This window comes from Argopecten irradians, chromosome 5, assembly GCF_041381155.1.
Source record: "Argopecten irradians isolate NY chromosome 5, Ai_NY, whole genome shotgun sequence".
Lineage (NCBI taxonomy): Eukaryota > Metazoa > Mollusca > Bivalvia > Pectinida > Pectinidae > Argopecten > Argopecten irradians.
The window spans coordinates 29,822,192-29,843,042 of NC_091138.1; the positions used below are offsets into that span (position 1 = coordinate 29,822,192).

General features: G+C 34.1%; 1 protein-coding gene across 1 annotated transcript in view; it reads left to right on the plus strand.

Moving 5' to 3' along the window:
* Positions 1–20,851, plus strand: part of LOC138323482 (annexin A4-like) — a 28,853-nt gene that overhangs the window by 600 nt on the left and 7,402 nt on the right. The window contains exons 2-10 of the mRNA XM_069268128.1: positions 9–122; positions 421–558; positions 961–1,257; positions 14,120–14,201; positions 16,234–16,328; positions 18,732–18,845; positions 19,409–19,499; positions 20,188–20,267; positions 20,558–20,614. Coding sequence (XP_069124229.1) covers positions 9–122; positions 421–558; positions 961–1,257; positions 14,120–14,201; positions 16,234–16,328; positions 18,732–18,845; positions 19,409–19,499; positions 20,188–20,267; positions 20,558–20,614 — 1,068 coding nt within the window. The remainder of the gene's footprint in view (positions 1–8; positions 123–420; positions 559–960; positions 1,258–14,119; positions 14,202–16,233; positions 16,329–18,731; positions 18,846–19,408; positions 19,500–20,187; positions 20,268–20,557; positions 20,615–20,851) is intronic.

Genomic DNA, 20,851 nt, shown 5'->3' on the forward strand with positions numbered 1-20,851 from the left:
AATTTCAGATGGGTATGCCAACCCCTGAGACAGCCTCTGCAGCAGCTTATGGACAGTCTGGGGCCCCAGGAGGGATGCCTGGCTACCCTGCTCAGCCACAACCTGGAGGCCTAGGATTTGGTGTAAGTCTTCAGTTTTATGTCTAGCTTGGTCATTTTTCTCATATTTGCACAGCAACCTTATCCTTTCCTTTTTCTGAAGTCAAATTTTTGAATTTTGATTGTTTAGCTGGGTATTAGACTGGACATTTTGTGTAATATTTGTACAAAAGAAAATAAGATCCTTCAACCTTGCCCTGTCATGTTGTCATCCGCTATTTGGATGATACATTCTTAGAACACAAGTAGATCATCATGTACAGTGCCGTTTTAGAAACCTGTCCAAAGAAGGATTCCTTTTCTAAACATTTGTTCTTTTCAGGGTGGATCAGCTCCACAGCCTGGACCAGGGTTCGGAGGTACGCCATACCCTGGTGGCCCTCCTTCAAACTACTCTGGACCTCCTCCTCCTCAGCCTGCTGTCCCTAGCTACGGTCAGCCTCCTCAGCAACCATATCAGGTTAGGTGCTTTATATCAGTACACAATACATGTATTAGGTTGGCAGTCAATATTTGTAGTAGTTGAGTCTTTCAGTTATGTAAAATTTGTGACAAATTCCATGACAACCAATTCTTTATTGCAAATTTTCATGAAGCTACCATCACTATTTACAGATTTATAAAATTGGAAATGATTTATTTATAACCTTAATATCACATACACAAAGATACAAGTAATAATGGACATTTGAAATTAATTTTAGAATCATCAGGTCATGATTGGAATCAAATAAAAATTACCTGGTATTAGGCCTAATGTTATCACCAAAATTTTATGCTATGCAATTCATTTTTAAAAATCCTCTGTAAATGTTTCCTGTTTTAAATCACATTGTTATTCAGACTCTATTCTCGAATACAGTCTAGTGCCCCAGCACCTGCCTATGGCTCAAGTCCAGGATACCAACCCCAACAGCAACAGGGATACGGCCAACCCCCTCAACCTGGATACGGCCAGCCCCCACAACAGGGGTACAACCAGCCCCAACAACAAGCCTATAACCAGCCCCCTGCCAACCCATCCTATTCCGGATCAGCTCCGGGAGGCTATGGAGCTTCAGCGCCCACAGCGCCAGCTACAAGTCATCCGTATGGGGCTCCTGCCTCCAACACAGGCATGGCAGGAGGTGTGGCTGGAGGTGCTGCTTTTAAACAAAAGGTAAGCAGATAGTTAGTTTTTCTTAATTTTCAAGTTATTCTTTTGTTAAGTTGCACTTGAGCCGAAAAACATTTGCTACTGTCCAGGTTGAATAAAGTTTTCATGTCTAGTCACCTATCACTAATTTTGAGGGTCATCTCACATAACTGTGAATAAATTTTTTTAAAGATGTACCATCCTGCTAAACGTTTTGGAAGGGGTGCCATTTATGCATCTTGTGTTGAATTCCGCACCAAAAATTGACGAACATTTTCTTAAAATTCCAATCTTCATTACCCCTCTCCCCCGTGTAAGACACAGACTTTCACAGACTTTCTCTAAATTTCTTTACATATTTTACATCTACATGTATTGCCCAATCCATACATTAAAAATTTGAAACTACTGCACACTGAATTCCCAACCAGCAGGCTCCGAAACATTCTCTCTGAAATCTTCTGCCCAAAAGGGGATATTCAGGAGTTTATTTTTGTTTTAATTCTGCAGTCCCTATGGTCGGGATATAAAGGAAGGACAGTCCATAAAATGTTGCTATGTCAGCTACAGTAACCGTTTTGTAAAATTTTTGTGCAAAAGAAAAAAAAAACCACCTTGTTTTCCAGTATCAGATTTATTCCAAACTTTTTCTCAAACTCCACCAATGGGATTGAGCCAAAACTTGTATAGAGATGGTCCTAACTACAGCTTGTATTTTTCAGTTGATCCGAAATCAACACTGTCTGATTACAGTGAAATGCGTTCAAGCGTCCGGATTTGAATTTCGGATCGTTCAAACCTCAAATCACATGAAAAGTGTCAACCAGTGGTATGCGCGCTTATCGGCTCGGGAATAGCGTCAGTCAAACTGTGGGCGGAGTTTAGTAACAGCGATAATCTAACTGGGGGCGGAGTTTACCTGTTATAGCTGTTACACATTCAAAAACTTACGCAATTTCAATCATTAATACCGCAACAATTTGGCGTACAAAATCGTAAAATAAAAACAGAATTACATACATGTAAATAGTCATGACCTACATGTGCATAGCCATAGTCACAGGTTAAAGTGAGTGGAAATTTTGAATTTGATATCTCATCTTCACAATACTATTTTATTTGAAATCACATGAGCTAGAGAGTCGTACATGTATATTCCAAACGTCATATTATGCTTTCTTGAACTACAACAGAGTGGTTTTTTAGCACAACTTATATGTTTGAATAGAAATCTACATATTTACAAGCATACTTTTAAACATTACTATTAAAATTCATACAACTAACAATTAGAGATGGGATGTCTGCTTCCGGATGTAACATCTAAATTAGACCAAAAAGATATGTCTGTTTAGGGTTACCCGACCGTCCCTAATTTTTTCTAGCCCCGGCCCTTTTTTTCCTGTTCCTAAGTAAAAGGATACTCCTATTAATAGTTTTAGTCTAGGCCAACCTGAGCTGTTTATATCTTCTTTCTTCGCCAAATTTCCAATTAGAGTGTAAGACACTAATGTTTAATCATTTTATTGATAAATAGGAGCCATATATCTAAACATACATATTTTTTGGCCTTATATATACAGCTAAAACCGTGTATGTTCCAGGGAACGTTTTACGAAGCTATCCAGATAGGGTGGTATTGTTTTTTGATGGTTATATATGGTTATATGGTACGATTGAATTCAAAAACATGTTTGAAACCTTTTTATCGCCAAGTATATGCTAACAAATCTTTGGTACAAAGGTGTACGTGACCAAGTCAAATTAGTATATCCCTTTGAAGTCACAGGGACCTGGCATGAAAATTTTTAACCAATAGTATACATATATATATCATAGAATCAAGGGTATGAACTCGGCGGTCGAGAAAAACGGACCTATTTTTTTTAAAAACCGTGATTATTTTAATATATAGGTTCTATACAACATTGACGGATATCTTGCCTTAAAGAGAAATAATTTATCTTTCCATTGAGTGCTTGATGAACAAAATTGGCCAAGTATTGACGAAGTTATGGCTTGATGAATCGGGAAATTTACGAAAAATATGCTAGGTAGACATTTCCCTGTCCGGTCGAAATGTCGTCTTGGCTCTAATGGGTACCTCAAAAACCAAGCCAAACTCACAAAATCTACGCTTGTGGTGGTAAACAGTACCCATAACTGTGATACTATAATATATATATATATGTATACTGTTAGTTTAAAAAAAATCATGCCAGGTCCCTGTGTTTGAAGTCAACATTGTTTGCGCTATACCACATTGAGTCTAACCAATCGAGGCAACTTCCAAGAGTTTTCATTGGCTGTCGTAAAAGAATGTTACAACATTTTAGGGAGGAGTCTAATTCAGACACTTGAACGCAGTTCACTGTAAAATACAGATCACCATATACACTAAATACTGTATTATGGTGATCTGTACTACAGACAGTATTTGAATCAGATTGAAATCCACTTCTTCATGAAACTTCAGTCCAGATTTGATTGAAATTAATGCTGCCTAATTGCTCTGCCTAATCTTCTGAACGGTTCTTCATGGAATCCATATTATCTTCAGTATCACTATGCCATGTGTTACTGGGTGTGTGTTGTAAGGGAGTCAGTAGAGCTGGATCATTATACTGCTACAAACCGGTTTTTAGCAGCATATCAATCCTCTTTATCCTGCTTATTGCTGTGTCATTTCAACAATTCAACCTACTTTTTTCGTTTATACCAATAATGATTCCATTCCAAATTTATTCTGAAACATCATTCAAGTATGAGTATTTTATCTTAATCAACTGAAAGAAAGTGTCAAGCACCTAGAGACACCAGAAATGCATTTTGATAACTATGAATACTTACAGACTTAAACATGTGGGTTTGACAGCTAACCCAGCAGATGTTATGTTGACAGTGAAATACAAATGAAACAATTTGGCTACATTAGCTCTGGTTATATAGGAGGATTTCATCCAAAATGTCTTTGATTTGAGTTCAGCGTATACATATTGTATTGTTTTAGCTCTTTTGACACTCAGCCCTAGAAGTCTGATGACTGTTTGTTTAATTGTTTTGGTCCATTGTTATTAAGGATTTTTTTTTACCTCCTTACTCCTTAAGAGCCATTCTCTGTAAGCATCAAAATGTCCCATAGTATTTGAAAGTCAATGTTTCAGATTTCCACCAAAATTGGTACATTGGTAAAAGAGTTTAAACTTAAAATCTATCATGTTTTGTCCATTATCCTCCACGCATATACAAACAGTTTTGACGTCTGCTCAGAAACAAAAGGCATGCAAGACAATGACTAAAAGACATGACAATTATTCTTCCTCAAACTCTGGGGATTACTATTGCTATAGTGATATTTACTCCTGGACTATGTCATAGCAAACATGAAGGCTCTGTGGGTGACAACTTGTGTATGAGATATGGTAGATTGGTCCTTTCATGTACATCAACAGAAATAAATTGACTGAAATATGGTACACTGTAGGTATTGGCTCGGAAGTGGAGTGTCACTCCATTGTAATCTTCATAAGAAGTCTGCATAGGCTTGAGATTAGTCAGATTTTTCCCCCTGATATACATTCAGTTTCAACATTGATCAAGGGTGAATACATAATGACAGTGATAGTAACCCCTTGAGTATTGAGGATACAACATGCTGAGATATAAGGGCTTGTACTTATTTTTTTCAAATCAATGACTCATCATTCTTTGAATGTCATATAAGCAGCTCAAAACCTAAATTAGGTTGGTAGAATTCTTAGTTATGAAATGACTACAAAGAATCAAGATTAATCAAATTTATGACCTTTACATTCATTTATTGTCATTGGTACAAATCGTATTTATATAAACGTCTTAAACCAACCTTTTTTTCTATTAAAAAAGAACCCTAATATTTTGTCAGAAAATAAGTCAGTTAAAACAAACATTGAAACAAAAAATGGTCATGGAGTCAATTGTAATGCACTAAATTTGTTTGAAGCCCAATTACCTTCAGAGGTTCAGAGCACTGATGTTAGGACTGAGATATGCTGGAGTGACAGCCACCAAGTTTGTTCGGTTGGTTGACCTTGACGTCCATGGTCACCTGTTTTATACTACTGGTAATTATTTAACACGCATAGTGTACAATGTCTTGATTAATGTATTGTACACTAAGTAGATTCACAAGGTTGTTGATGAGCCAATTGAGCACATATTACCATTGTGTTCCATTAAAAAGTAATACAATTTGTTTAAAAAAACCACCATGCAACATGCTCAAAATGATATAAGTTTTAAATGAAATGGCAATATCTTGCTGACATGGATTCTTACATCATACACAGTAATATTTCACAATTAATCCCATTATGAGATATATATATATCACATTCACATAAATAAACAAAATGTTCTTAGCTAGAGGTCATCTTGCCAAGTTTGACCACCAAGTTTTGCTATACACTTTAAAAGGCAAAGATTAGAAATGAAATTACAGCCAGGATTTACTGATGGGTGTTTCAGGCCCATTGTGCCTCTTGTTTATGGACTGTATCTACCATTGATATTCTGACCAATCCCTATGCGGGTTTAACTGTTATCAGTGCTCATACTGCTAACACTTATCACTGTTGCTGTTTTACAGGCCATGCGCTGTATTGATTTATAGATAAGAGTGTGGATATGAAGTGAAATCCAATCAGATACACATATAGGATGATAGTTAGAGCTAGGATTTCCCTGGTGTAACAATAACAAATGGAATCAAGTCGCAGATTAATATCGAAAATCAATTATAACACCATATTGGAACTTGATGCATAGTATGCATATCGGTACCTGATATCCCACTTAAAACTTTCATAACCTATCATGAAGAATTTTTATTTTGACTTGTTCTCATTAACAAATTTAATGCTTTATGCTGGGTTGAAGGATTACCAAAGTTTTTCAAATGACTGTGATAAAAAAGGACAATTGTTTTAAAAATCCTTTTAACACATTCTCACTAGACTTATTGTATAAAAGGTCCATAGCAATCCAGTACAATTTTTTTGTGTTGTCCTATGGTATGGGATTATTTAAACAGTCCTGATCTACTTTCAAGGTAAAAAAGGTCATATTATGTAATTATAAGGAGATATTTACAAACACTTTGGTAACTAAGAGACTCAGGATCTTGGTAAAGGAAGGAAAACAGCCAGGTGTATGTATATATTTCTAGATAAAAACCTTGGTGAAAAACTTAAATAACTTGTACTTGCCTTTACTTGTAAGGTATATACATTTTGTATAACTGGTCAAATACAGTACTTCTTAGTGTATATCCAAAGACATGACGTTACACTGAATATCAGCATGTATATATCTTGGGATTTGTGACTGTTATGATTTGCCAAAACTATTATTTAGTGGACCAAAATGATACAACTAACGAATGGAACACTTTTTAAGAATAATGATAATGAAGGGAAGCACTTTAATTTCCTCATATTGTTAGTTATCATATCATAGGAAGGAGTGGTGTTTAGATGGTTTCCTGGTATTGTGACAGGTCCCATATTGGAAGGTCAAGGTCACGTGGAGAAAAACAAATACCAATTGGATAGAATTTCTCTCATGATTTGATAGCTCTTGTGTATGGTCTCTAAATGCTATGGTCACCAAACATTAGTTTCTAAATGCCATCGTCGGATTGTTTTAGATCAAAACTAAATTATGAAATTGGTAAGATTTCATTCATCTAAAATTGTTGTTTGTAATTTCATTTAAAAAAAAAGTAATTATCCCAAAGGCAACAGTCATTCAGTGAAATCATACAATTATGGTATATGTGTGTGTTATGGCAGTAGATAGTTTTAAAATGTTGCAGACTTCAAACTTGAATTTCTAGCTCACCCTATGTAATGACTTTGGTGCCAGCATCAGCATTAGATATCACCAGGTTAAGATTTTGGTGCATGTGTTGAAATACTCTTATCCATAACTGACATTGATTTCTACATTAATGTAAGATCATGTGTTGTAATGGGTATTAACAAACATTTTAAGGAAGAATTGTTGGAATTTGGAGAATTTCAAGAGGGAAAATGGGCCGATATTACCAGTTTTATCTTGTTTATAATGTAATGATATTATTACACAGCCAGTAAGAAAGTGATGTGTGACATTTTGATGATTAGTACGCCTGTACATGAGGCAGCAGAAGTACATAAAAGTGTAAAAGAGTACGAGTTTTCTTGAAATTAAAGTCAAAGATTAATGCTGACAGTAAAATTGATACATTCAATCTTCTGTCGACAACATCTTCTTTTTTTGATGCTGTGAAACAGCATTCTTAGGTACGCTCGGCGAGCCTGTGCACATCTAAACAATAAAATAACTCCGCGATGAAAATTAAATGTTTTTTGTTATCCCCCGCCCAAAGAAGTAGGTGGGGGATATACAAATGGGTTCCGTCCGTCCGTCCGTCCGGAGCATAACTCTAAAACCAGAAGAGATATTTCCACGAAACTTTATAGACACATTGGTCTTATGGTCTAGTAGTGCATTTTGCTATTTTAAGGTTTTCACTTTTTGTACTTTTTTCTGTAACCATGGAAACATTGCTGAAAATGGCAGATTTTTGTGTAAGAATCGTTTCCGGAGCACAACTCTAAAACCAGCAGAGATATTTCCATGAAACTTCATAGACACATTGTTCTTATGGTCTAGTAGTGCCTTTTGCTATTTTCAGGTTTTCATTTTTTGCACTTTTTCCGTAACCATGGAAACATTGCTGAAAATATCATATTTTTGTACCAGGTTCGTTTCCGCAGCATAACTGGAAAACCGGTTGAGATATATGCACGGAACTCCATAGGCACATTAGTCTTATCGTCTAGTAGTGCCTTTTGCTATTTTAAGGTTTTCACTTTTTGTCCTTTTTTTGTAACCATGGAAACATTGCTGAAAATGGCAGATTTTTGTGTAAGGATCGTTTCCAGAGCACAACTCTAAAACCAGCAGAGATATTTCCATGAAACTTCATAGACACATTGTTCTTATGGTCTAGTGGTACCTTTTGCTATTTTAAGGTTTTCACTTTTTGTCCTTTTTTTGTAACCATGGAAACATTGCTGAAAATGGCAGATTTTTGTGTAAGGATCGTTTCCAGAGCACAACTCTAAAACCAGCAGAGATATTTCCATGAAACTTCATAGACACATTGTTCTTATGGTCTAGTAGTGCCTTTTGCTATTTTTAGGTTTTCATTTTTTGTGCTTTTTTCTGTAACCATAGAAACATTGCTGAAAATATCATATTTTTGTAGCAGGTTCATTTCCGGAGCATAACTCTAAAACCAGCAGAGATATTTCCACGAAACTTCATAGACACATTCTTTTTATGGTCTAGTAGTACCTTTTGCTATTTTTAGGTTTTCATTTTTTGCACTTTTTCCGTTACCATGGAAACATTGCTGAAAATATCATGGTAAATGGTAAATGTTACTTTGCAAAACTCCATCCATCTTTGTGTATATAGTCTAATATAAATGTCAAGGCTGTATACCTGATTCAACAATTGCAGCCCCGCTCTACTTGAATTATACTCCATCTTTCTTTAGCTCAACTTCCTTTTTCCTGTTTTTTTTCATACACATAAGTCTCCACAATCAAACTTACTTCAGCTTTGATATCTCCATTGGCGGGGGATCTGAATGACTATGTCCTTGTTCATTTTACATATTACTTGATAGTATGAATAAATCGAACCTTAGTATTCAAAACCACAAACATTAAATTTGTACATACATATGCACTAAAGACGGTATGAATTAAGTGTTCAGTTGGGACTCTATGATTTATGTATCCCTACGCGTCATGTATGGTCCAAAAAATCACGAACAACGCCTTTTTCGATGTCTTCCTCCGCGGCAGACTTTAAGTCGATTTTGGATTGTGTATGTCTATTTCAATTTTACGTAATTCATGCTACTGATCGATTAATGTAATGAAATGTTAGGAAGATAATTGCAAAAGAAAGTTCTTTCATAGAGTTTTTTAACCTGGTGATATCATTGCGCAGTAAAAGTTAATAGGTCACTGGGAGATGTGCCTTTTGTTTATCGACAACTGCGTTATATTGAAAGGGAAAAAGTACAAAATTTATCAACATAAACTTACAAAATATAATGATAATATAGATCTATATACTGTATGTACGAGCAACTGAAAGTGACAAAAGAACTTATATTCTCGTGTAATGTACGGTAGCCTTACGAAGACTTGCTAAAGTCCGATGCATTGCATCTAGTTTTCTTGACATTATCGTTCTTATGAATTAAAAAGAAATTTGAGTGTTATAAGTAACCAAATAATGTACCTTTTATTTGGCTTGGATATCTGGCCATGATTTATTATTATTCAAAAGTCGGCAAAGCAAAAATCACGATAATGTGTTCTTCGCGATAATATGTCGCCAACCAGTTACTGCGTCTTTCGAAGACTTGCTTAAGTACGATGCATTACATGAAGTTTTTTTGATGTTACCGACTAGCGTTCTTGTGAATTTAAAATAAATCTGAGTGTTATACGTAAGGAAATAATGTACCTTTCATTTGGCAAATGTATCTGGCCGCGATTTATTAGTCAAAAGTCGTCAAAGCACCCATGTTAATTTTTTAGAAAGGGAACCAAAACATACCCGGAAATGGTAGTAATGTATTTCTATTGTTATATTTTTTCCGAAAATATTCTTAAATGTTTGAAGAGATATTGATGAAATTGATAATTTCAGTAATTAATAAAGAATCATAAAAAATGATGCTCAGATTCTGACAGGTTTTATTGGTGTTGAAATCGTTATTTCAGAAATAATTTATTTTTTTTAAATATAAAATTTTCTTCAGGAAAATGAGTTATTCAACTTATTGTTCTTGAATCAACTTTAAATATCATAAAATAAATACGATATACCGTAAATATATTTTGTTTAACTCCCTAATTTAACACTGTACACTTAGTATACTAAATTCAATATTTAAATGCAAAACCAATTTCTTTATTCCTTTGTTTGAGTTCTTCATTCACAGCATCTATGAGTGGCCTTGGCACTTTGATTTTTGCTTAAGATAGGGTTTAGGATGAGAGCCTTTGCAGGATTTTCCTAGGAAAGTTTGCTATCTTGGAGCGTATGGCAACAATTAATGGCTTGTAACTGAGGTTGAATTAGAAATTATTTAATTTATGTTAGAAGTGGTAACTGAGTTTGAATTAAAACTTCAGTTGTAAATAATTGTTCAATGCACAGAAATTGTCCTTTCAATTATTACAATATTATTCAGTTTGAATTAGAACTTCATTTGTCATACAATTATCTGTAAGTGATATTGAATTAGAACTTAATGATGATCTCAATACATCACAGTAAATACACAATGTAACAACTTTAATTGATGTCCTGATGTAATAGAGGTTGAAAAAGAACTTTACTTAATTGACACCAATATTTATTGGTGAATGTTTTATATCATAGCCATAAGTTACTCATTCTGAACAATATTAATAAAGCAATACCTGTGTAAAAATCTCATCTCTTTCATTTGCTTAAACAGCACTAGGACATTATGGTGTGTGATTCCCATACTACCTGGTATATACATTATAGTGATTTGTGTTTACTGCAGTCAAGTCTCAATAAGCTCAACAGTTGTATTATTTCCTTGTAGATTTAGTCGATGAAAGAGAGAATTTTCATGGTGTTTTGTATAATAATTTGTGGGTGTTGTCCTTGGGAATCAATCAGAAATCCTCTTACATGTATTGGAGTGACCAATCAGGATCTCTGTGTGTGACTGCAGTGTGTAATGCGTCTGAGGTGTATGAGTGTACGTCTGCCAGTGTGCTGATTATTGGTCGGGATACCTGTAGTGTTATAAATACACCTGGAATTATCTCATCATGGAGGTAAGGTTTACTATCTACATCTGGAGGGAACTGTGTGTATAGTTGATAGTATTCAGGCTTTACGTACAGCCATCATAAATACAATTCACCTGTATAAATTATACAGTTTTCAATTACACTATGTCAAGACAACAGGTGAATTTTACTAAAACTGCCCTAATGCTTTACCTGTAAATTCAGGCAGTTTAAATACTTGCCGGTGAATAGTGTTGTATTATTACAGTCACCAGTTGTTAATAAAGCTCAATACGACATGTCTCGCTCCAGTTTCTTATCAAAACAACTTTTATTTTTCGTGTTATGACAATGTTTATTTATAGGAATCAGATGTGATCTAAGACAGATAAAATTTCAGTCACAGCAGTTGCTCTACATCACGGTCCACTGGGGTCTATTCAAATGTACTGTATACATAGAATGTTGTATAGAAAGTATGGATGTATGTATTTTGACAGAACGTTAGGGACAGTGATGTGGAAATACTTTGTACAGTAATAATCCCAATGAGCACCCCTGGCCCTGTAAGTGCCCCTCCCACTAATGTATTATGTTCACTTACCAAGAGATTACAAATCGTTTTTAAGTACAGACTGAAAAATATATGATCAAATGTAGTTTCTTTGTTTTATTTCATTAAGTTCCTTTTCAATTTTCTCCATTTTCAAACTTTCTAGGTGCTTGTAGGGTTATAATATTATATGGTATACATATCATGTGTATATGAATTATTATATGGAAAGTTAAATTCAGTTTGATTGTTATTAGTATAAGAATTATTAACATCCAGCGTCATTTAAAGATGTGCCAGGTGAAAAACTACCAGGCTATGGTCAGTACCTGGTATCTGCATGCCCCACATGGGATTCAAACTGGCAACCCAGAGGTACAGGCCGGTGGTAATATGTTGATACATCTTAACCACTCGGCCATTGTGGCTTCTAGTTGATTTATGCAGTATAATGTACTCATGTTCACTTAGACCTGCAGATGGAGAAATTGACTATGCAATACATTAACATTAGACATTGCTTAACAGTATGCATACAATGGAAGTTCTACATATCATTAGAATGTCACAGGGCCATCAGGCCCTGTGCTTCATTAGTGTTATATAGTATTCCAGTCAGTTATGTGTTGTCGTGTGTGCTGTATATGACATCAATGTAGAAACCTACTCCAGTTTTCTGATACATATATAGAGGATATATCTGTCCTCTAAACATTTAAGTAGCTCAGCTAATTACCAGATACATGTGGGCACTTAAGATGAAGAAAGATGTGGTATGAATTTCCCTGTATGAATCAGTTACTGAAGGATATAGCCTAATCTGATATAGGGAGGTCAAGGTCATTTAACATTCCTGTTATGTACACATATTTGATGTATATTAAGCATTATATATATAACAAATGTGGTTTAAGGAGTTTACATTTACTTAAAACCGTTAAGTACATGATAAAGTGACAGGAAGAATATCATTTAAGAATGTAAACATTTGGGGTGAAATTAAGTATCATTGGTATTATTCTTCCTGATCAAATGTCCATACTTAACTTCTTGATAATTTGATGATTAAGAAGTAAACATCAAATTATAGTGCCACAAAATAAAAAAAAAAATCATGTTACTGTATTTGCCGTAATTAGTGCTGCTCCCTCTAATTAATATTACATGAACTTGTGAGTCTTACATATATGCATGTGAATCACAGCATAATAATGTGTCTCAAAGGATAAAAGGCATATGCATGTTTACTGTAGGTAACATATTAATGTACCATGTGTACAAAAAGATTTTGTTTAAAAATGGCTGACTTTTTTTCGTCTACAACTAACGTTTTGGCTCATTAATAAGTGCCCCCCTTTATTACAATTATTCAAGCGCCCTGGGTGCTAGTTATGCCAAATACTGTTGTATTTTCCCTTTTATTTACCCTGCACAATTTTTGTTTCTCAATCTCTGCTTCTTTAACTGTGAAATGAATTTTGGGTAAAGTTGGTCAAAGTGATGTAAAATTGTTGAAATGATGCTTCATCCTGCAGTCTTCTGTACCACAAACTTGTTTTCGTACTCAAAACAATGTTTGTCGGCCAAGAAACATTAAACTCCCTAAAATTAAATAAATGTATCACATGATTATGATTATTAATTATAAAGTCTAGAAATTGTGATTGGATGTTGCATTTAAAAACTTCTACATATAACATAGCTAACTGTGTGTTACAATGTAATATCATTGAAACCTTTGTAAGACTTGACAACCAAGTATATACAAAGTCTACAGGATGTACAGTTTCTCAGATATTGATGTATCAGTATGTGTCAGGATTTATACAGTTTGTTCCTATTTAGTGAACTCTATGTTCCTGACTTTGTCAGGCTGACATATGTATATATGTGATGAGAGATAATCTTTTGGTTCCAAGCCCCAAGATCATGAAATGGTTTATGTTTAAACAGCGTTATTTACATTATTAGCCAATCATAGATGATGTTTCGAAAAAAAAAAATTCTTCAATTTTTGAATGGCTAAGCAAAACCATATATAAAATGTAATATTGTTTCATAATCCCAGAGCCATCTACTTGATTTTTATAGGAGCCGAGGGTTGATTCTTACAGGAGTAACTTTCTTACCAGTACCTAATAAGACAATAAAGGCACATTGATTAAAATTAGTTCATTTTGTAAAAAATTTTCTCCGTGAATGACTGTAGGAGTAAATGTTGATTGTTTTCATGTATCCACCAGAAAAAAGAAATGATTAAGAGAGGTATTTTTTTTTTAAGTTGCATTACATTTATTCTCACATAATTAACCCACAAAAAACCAGCGAATAGGCAAAACCTATTTATGATATGGATTTTATTTAACGTTATTACTGATCCACATACATAAAAACACAGAGTGATGATGTTTGTATATGGTACTGTAATTAAGGGATTCTTTACTTACAGACTGAGGGTACAGTTAAACCAGCCAAGAATTTTAGTGCTGAGAACGATGCCCAGGTACTGAGAAAGGCCATGAAGGGATTAGGTAAGTTATATTGTACACAGGAAGGCCATGGAGGGATTAGGTAAGTTATATTGTACACAGGAAGGCCATGAAGGGATAAGGTAAGTAATACTGTACACAGGAAGGCCGTGAAGGGATAAGGTAAGTTATATTGTACACAGGAAGGCCATGAAGGGATAAGGTAAGTTATGTTGTACACAGGAAGGCCATGAAGGGATAAGGTAAGTTATATTGTACACAGAAAGGCCATGAAGGGATTAGGTAAGTTATATTGTACACAGGAAGGCCATGAAGGGATTAGGTAAGTTATATGTTGTACACAGGAAGGCCATGAAGGGATTAGGTAAGTTATATGTTGTACACAGGAAGGCCATGAAGGGATTAGGTAAGTTATATGTTGTACACAGGAAGGCCATGAAGGGATTAGGTAAGTTATGTTGTACACAGGAAGGCCATGAAGGGATTAGGTAAGTTATATTGTACACAGGAAGGCCATGAAGGGATTAGGTAAGTTATATTGTACACAGGAAGGCCATGAAGGGATTAGGTAAGTTATGTTGTACACAGGAAGGCCATGAAGGGATTAGGTAAGTAATATATTGTACACAGGAAGGCCATGAAGGGATTAGGTAAGTTATATGTTGTACACAGGAAGGCCATGAAGGGATTAGGTAAGTTATATGTTGTACACAGGAAGGCCATGAAGGGATTAGGTAAGTTATATTGTACACAGGAAGGCCATGAAGGGATTAGGTAAGTTATATGTTGTACACAGGAAGGCCATGAAGGGATTAGGTAAGTAATATGTTGTACACAGGAAGGCCATGAAGGGATTAGGTAAGTTATATGTTGTACACAGGAAGGCCATGAAGGGATTAGGTAAGTAATATGTTGTACACAGGAAGCCATGAAGGGATAGTAAGTATATGTGTACACAGGAAGGCCATGAAGGGATAACAGAAGGTAAGTAATATGTTGTACACAGGAAGGCCATGAAGGGACTAGGTAAGTAATATGTTGTACACAGGAAGGCCATGAAGGGATTAGGTAAGTAATATGTTGTACACAGGAAGGCCATGAAGGGATTAGGTAAGTAATATGTTGTACACAGGAAGGCCATGGACATGCTCTACCCTACTTATTAAAGCCATGCACAACATTGATATCATTTCCATCCTTTTTTGCTGCTCAAAAGGGAGTAAAAAGACAAAGTCACACATGTGTATAAAGAATAGGATGTTTTGTGCCTTTCAGCTGTAACTTGATTGAATTATTTTTAGCCCACCATCATCAGATGTTGGGCTATTCAAATCGCTTTTTGTCACTCCTTCTGTCTGTCTGTCCATTAACAATTTTTGTTATGGTTATTTCTCAGAAAGTAAAAAAAGAAATTGTTCTCAAATTTCATATGTAGGTTCCCCTAGGGCCCTAGTTGTGCTTATTGTGTTTTGGGACTGATCGGTCAACAAGATGGTCGCCAGGCAGCCATCTTGGATTTTGATAGTTAAAGTTTATTACCACTATTTCTCAGAAAGTACTAAACAGATCATTCTCAAATTTCATATGTAGGTTTTCCTAGGCCCTAGTTGTGCATATTGCGATTTAGGACCGATTGGTCTACAAGATGGCTGCCAAGCAGCCATCTTGGATTTTGATAGTTAAAGTTTGTTATCATTTTTTCTCAGAAAATGCAAAAGGGATCTGTCTCAAATTTCATAGGTAGGTTCCCCTAGGTTCCTAGTTGTGCATCTTGTGTTTTTGGAACGATCGGTGAACAAGATGACCAACAGGCCGCCATCTTGGATGTTGAAAGTTGAAGATTGCTACCTCTATTTCTCAGAAAGTACTGAAGCAATATGTCTTAATTTTTATATGTAGTATGTTTGAAAAAGTTTGAAAAGCTGAGAAAAGATCCCTCTGGGATCTCTTGTTTTTGTTACAGATCTCAAACATGTCCATGATTTGTTGTTGTATTGGAAAGGAGAGTGTTTTTTCTGTATTTACTTGAATATTTTGATGACTTATACAGGCCCTATTGACCTCTTTGTTGTAGGAACTGATGAAAGAGCTATCATAGACATCCTGGCGTTCCGATCAAATGAGCAAAGGCAGCAGATAAAAGTGATGTTTAAGACTTGTTTCGGTAGAGTAAGTATGTCATGTGTTGGAATGTTGTACTTGATATACATATATAAACATGGCTGCACTTTTTATTGTGATTTTCTACAAGAAAACAAATCCTAACATAGATATGACAGATGCAGCTCTTGATGATGAGTAATAGATGGGGAGATAACTCGATAAAAAGTAATTAGGAGTTACTCGTCCATGTACAGGCTATTGAAATGATGTACTTTGTAAATGATGTCCTTCATTTGTAAATGATGTCCTTCATTTGTTAATGATTTTCCTTGTTTGTAAATGATGTACATTGTTTGTAAATGATGTACATTGTTTGTAAATGATGTACTTTGTTTGTAAATGATGTACTTTGTTTGTAAATGATGTACTTTGTTTGTAAATGATGTACTTTGTTTGTAAATGATGTACTTTGTTTGTAAATGATGTACTTTGTTTGTAAATGATGTCCTTTGTTTGTAAATGATGTCCTTTGTTTGTAAATGATGTCCTTTGTTTGTAAATGATGTCCTTCATTTGTAAATGATGTCCTTCATTTGTTAATGATGTACATTGTTTGTAAATGATGTACATTGTTTGTAAATGATGTACATTGTTTGTAAATGATGTACATTGTTTGTAAATGATGTACATTGTTTGTAAATGATGTACTTTGTTTGTAAATGATGTACTTTGTTTGTAAATGATGTACTTTGTTTGTAAATGATGTACTTTGTTTGTAAATGATGTACTTTGTTTGTAAATGATGTACTTTGTTTGTAAATGATGTCCTTCATTTGTAAATGATGTACTTTGTTTGTAAATGATGTACTTTGTTTGTAAATGATGTACTTTGTTTGTAAATGATGTACTTTGTTTGTAAATGATGTACTTTGTTTGTAAATGATGTACTTTGTTTGTAAATGATGTACTTTGTTTGTAAATGATGTACTTTGTTTGTAAATGATGTACTTTGTTTGTAAATGATGTACATTGTTTGTAAATGATGTACATTGTTTGTAAATGATGTACATTGTTTGTAAATGATGTACATTGTTTGTAAATGATGTACTTTGTTTGTAAATGATGTACATTGTTTGTAAATGATGTCCTTTGTTTGTAAATGATGTCCTTTGTTTGTTAATGATTTTCCTTCTTTTGTAAATGATGTACATTGTTTGTAAATGATGAATGTTGTTTGTAAATGATGAATGTTGTTTGTAAATGATGTACATTGTTTGTAAATGATGTCCTTCATTTGTAAATGATGTACTTTGTTTGTAAATGATGTACTTTGTTTGTAAATGATGTACTTTGTTTGTAAATGATGTACATTGTTTGTAAATGATGTCCTTCATTTGTAAATGATGTACATTGTTTGTAAATGATGTACATTGTTTGTAAATGATGTCCTTCATTTGTAAATGATGTCCTTTGTTTGTTAATGATGTACATTGTTTGTAAATGATGTACATTGTTTGTAAATGATGTCCTTTGTTTGTAAATGATGTACTTTGTTTGTAAATGATGTCCTTCATTTGTAAATGATGTCCTTCATTTGTAAATGATGTCCTTCATTTGTAAATGATGTCCTTCATTTGTAAATGATTTCCTTTGTTTGTTAATGATTTTCCTTGTTTGTAAATGATGTCCTTTGTTTGTAAATGATGTCCTTCATTTGTAAATGATGTCCTTCATTTGTAAATGATGTCCTTCATTTGTAAATGATGTCCTTCATTTGTTAATGATGTACATTGTTTGTAAATGATGTACATTGTTTGTAAATGATGTACATTGTTTGTAAATGATGTACTTTGTTTGTAAATGATGTACATTGTTTGTAAATGATGTCCTTCATTTGTAAATGATGTCCTTCATTTGTAAATGATGTACTTTGTTTGTAAATGATGTACATTGTTTGTAAATGATGTACTTTGTTTGTAAATGATGTACTTTGTTTGTAAATGATGTACTTTGTTTGTAAATGATGTACTTTGTTTGTAAATGATGTACTTTGTTTGTAAATGATGTCCTTCGTTTGTAAATGATGTACTTTGTTTGTAAATGATGTACATTATTTGTAAATGATGTCCTTCATTTGTAAATGATGTACATTGTTTGTAAATGATGTACTTTGTTTGTAAATGATGTACTTTGTTTGTAAATGATGTACATTGTTTGTAAATGATGTACTTTGTTTGTAAATGATGTACTTTGTTTGTAAATGATGTACATTGTTTGTAAATGATGTCCTTCATTTGTAAATGATGTACTTTGTTTGTAAATGATGTACATTGTTTGTAAATGATGTCCTTTGTTTGTAAATGATGTACTTTGTTTGTAAATGATGTCCTTTGTTTGTAAATGTGCTTTGTGTTCTTTTGAGACCGATATCAGTGAAGTATTGACTTATAATGTAATTGTCTCCTGTAGGATCTCATTCATGATTTGAAAAGTGAGTTGGGTGGCAAGTTTGAAGACGTCATAATTGCTCTGATGATGAAACCAGACGAATTTGATGCTTATGAGCTGAAGAGAGCAATGAAGGTAAATAGTCCTCTACTAATGACTAGGTGAAGGGTATAGATGTGGTGTCCTTCTCGGTTTGACCTTCTGATGACCCTGACCTATATATGTTTTGATATTGCTTGAAACTGATGCCTAATATATAAATTAAGTTTTTTTAATATAATTATTATAAAAAAATTATATCTTGTATTTGTTCAGTGCTAATCATGTTGTTCAGACATTTAATTTCTTACAGCACACAAAATTTGCTGTAATTATGAGGTAACCAAGTCAAAATTACAAGATACATGAGATACAAGTCATAATTATGAGCTACATGAGATACTAAGTTATTATTACGAAATACATGAGATATTAAGTCATAATTACGAGATACATGAGATACTAAGTCATAATTACGAGATATATGATATTCTAGATTACCAGATACTAAGTCATAGTTACGAGATACTAAGTCATCATTGCGTAATTGAAAAACTCTATGTGGAATTCACACATACAATATTCAAGTTAATGTACAAAAAGAAGAAATAAATTTCAGTATAGGTCTTGTACCATGATGTGTAACTTGTATGTTTCAGGGTCTAGGAACAGATGAGGATGCTATGATAGAGATCTTATGTACTAGGAGTAATAAAGAAATTCAGGCTATTAATGCAGCTTACAAAACACGTGAGTATTTTGATTATTGTGAAAGGTTCTGAGTATATCAATATGGTCTGCTGTTGTTGTAGTTGACTCAGCTCTTTGTTTATTGACTCAGTTGTAGTTGCTCAGCTCTTTGTTGTTGTGTTGACTCAGCTCTTTGTTGTTGTAGTTGACTCAGCTCTTTGTTGTTGTAGTTGACTCAGCTCTTTGCTGTTGTAGTTGACTCAGCTCTTTGTTGTTGTAGTTGACTCAGCTCTTTGTTGTTGTAGTTGACTCAGCTCTTTGCTGTTGTAGTTGACTCAGCTCTTTATTGTTGTTGTAGTTGACTCAGCTCTTTACTGTTGTAGTTGACTCAGCTCTTTGTTGTTGTAGTTGACTCAGCTCTTTGTTGTTGTAGTTGACTCAGCTCTTTGTTGTTTGAGTTGACTCAGCTCTTTGTTGTTTGAGTTGACTCAGCTCTTTGTTGTTGGAGTTGACTCAGCTCTTTGTTGTTGTAGTTGACTCAGCTCTTTGTTGTTGTAGTTGACTTGATAGCTCTTTGTTTGTTTGTGAGTGAAATGTAAGCAGGTTTTGAATTGCCAATGTAACAATTACTAAATCAATATTTGAATTGAAATGATTGTGTATGTATCATATTGTGATGCTTTTGAGATGTTTGAAGATAACTATTCATTATTTGTTGTGGTTTAAACCAATATTTCTTTGGTTTCAGTATATAAAAGTCTTTTGGAGAAGGACATCATGGGAGATACATCTGGACACTTTAAGAAACTGATGATATCCATGTCAGCAGTGAGTATACACATAACAGACTACTAATGTAGTAAATGTATTGAGCTCTGAAGATAGGCTGGAACGGTAAAACCTTTTTGTGCTCTGGATAAACGAGTTTTTTGTATTCATGCCATAGATTTGTGTATTTATGCCATATGGTGCTGTCTGTTATCTAATTTCTAATCTTAATAAGGTTAAAAGATTTTGATGTACATTTTACTACAGTTATCAGCTGTATGTCTAAGCTATTGGGATATATTATTTCGGAAGTGTTTTAGCTAAAGTTTAAAAAAATTCTGTATTTGTAGGGAGGACGTCAGGAGAGCCAGAGTGTTGATGTCAATAAAGCACAACAAGATGCACAGGTAATACTTAATGCTTATTCTACCATTTACCATATCTCTGGTTATTTTACCATATACCATATCCCTGGTTATTCTACCATATACCACATCGCTGGTTATTTTACCATATACCATATCCCTGGTTATTCTACCATTTACCATATCTCTGGTTATTCTACCATTTACCATATCTCTGGTTATTGTACCATATACCATATCGCTGGTTATTGTACCATATACCACATCACTGGTTATTGT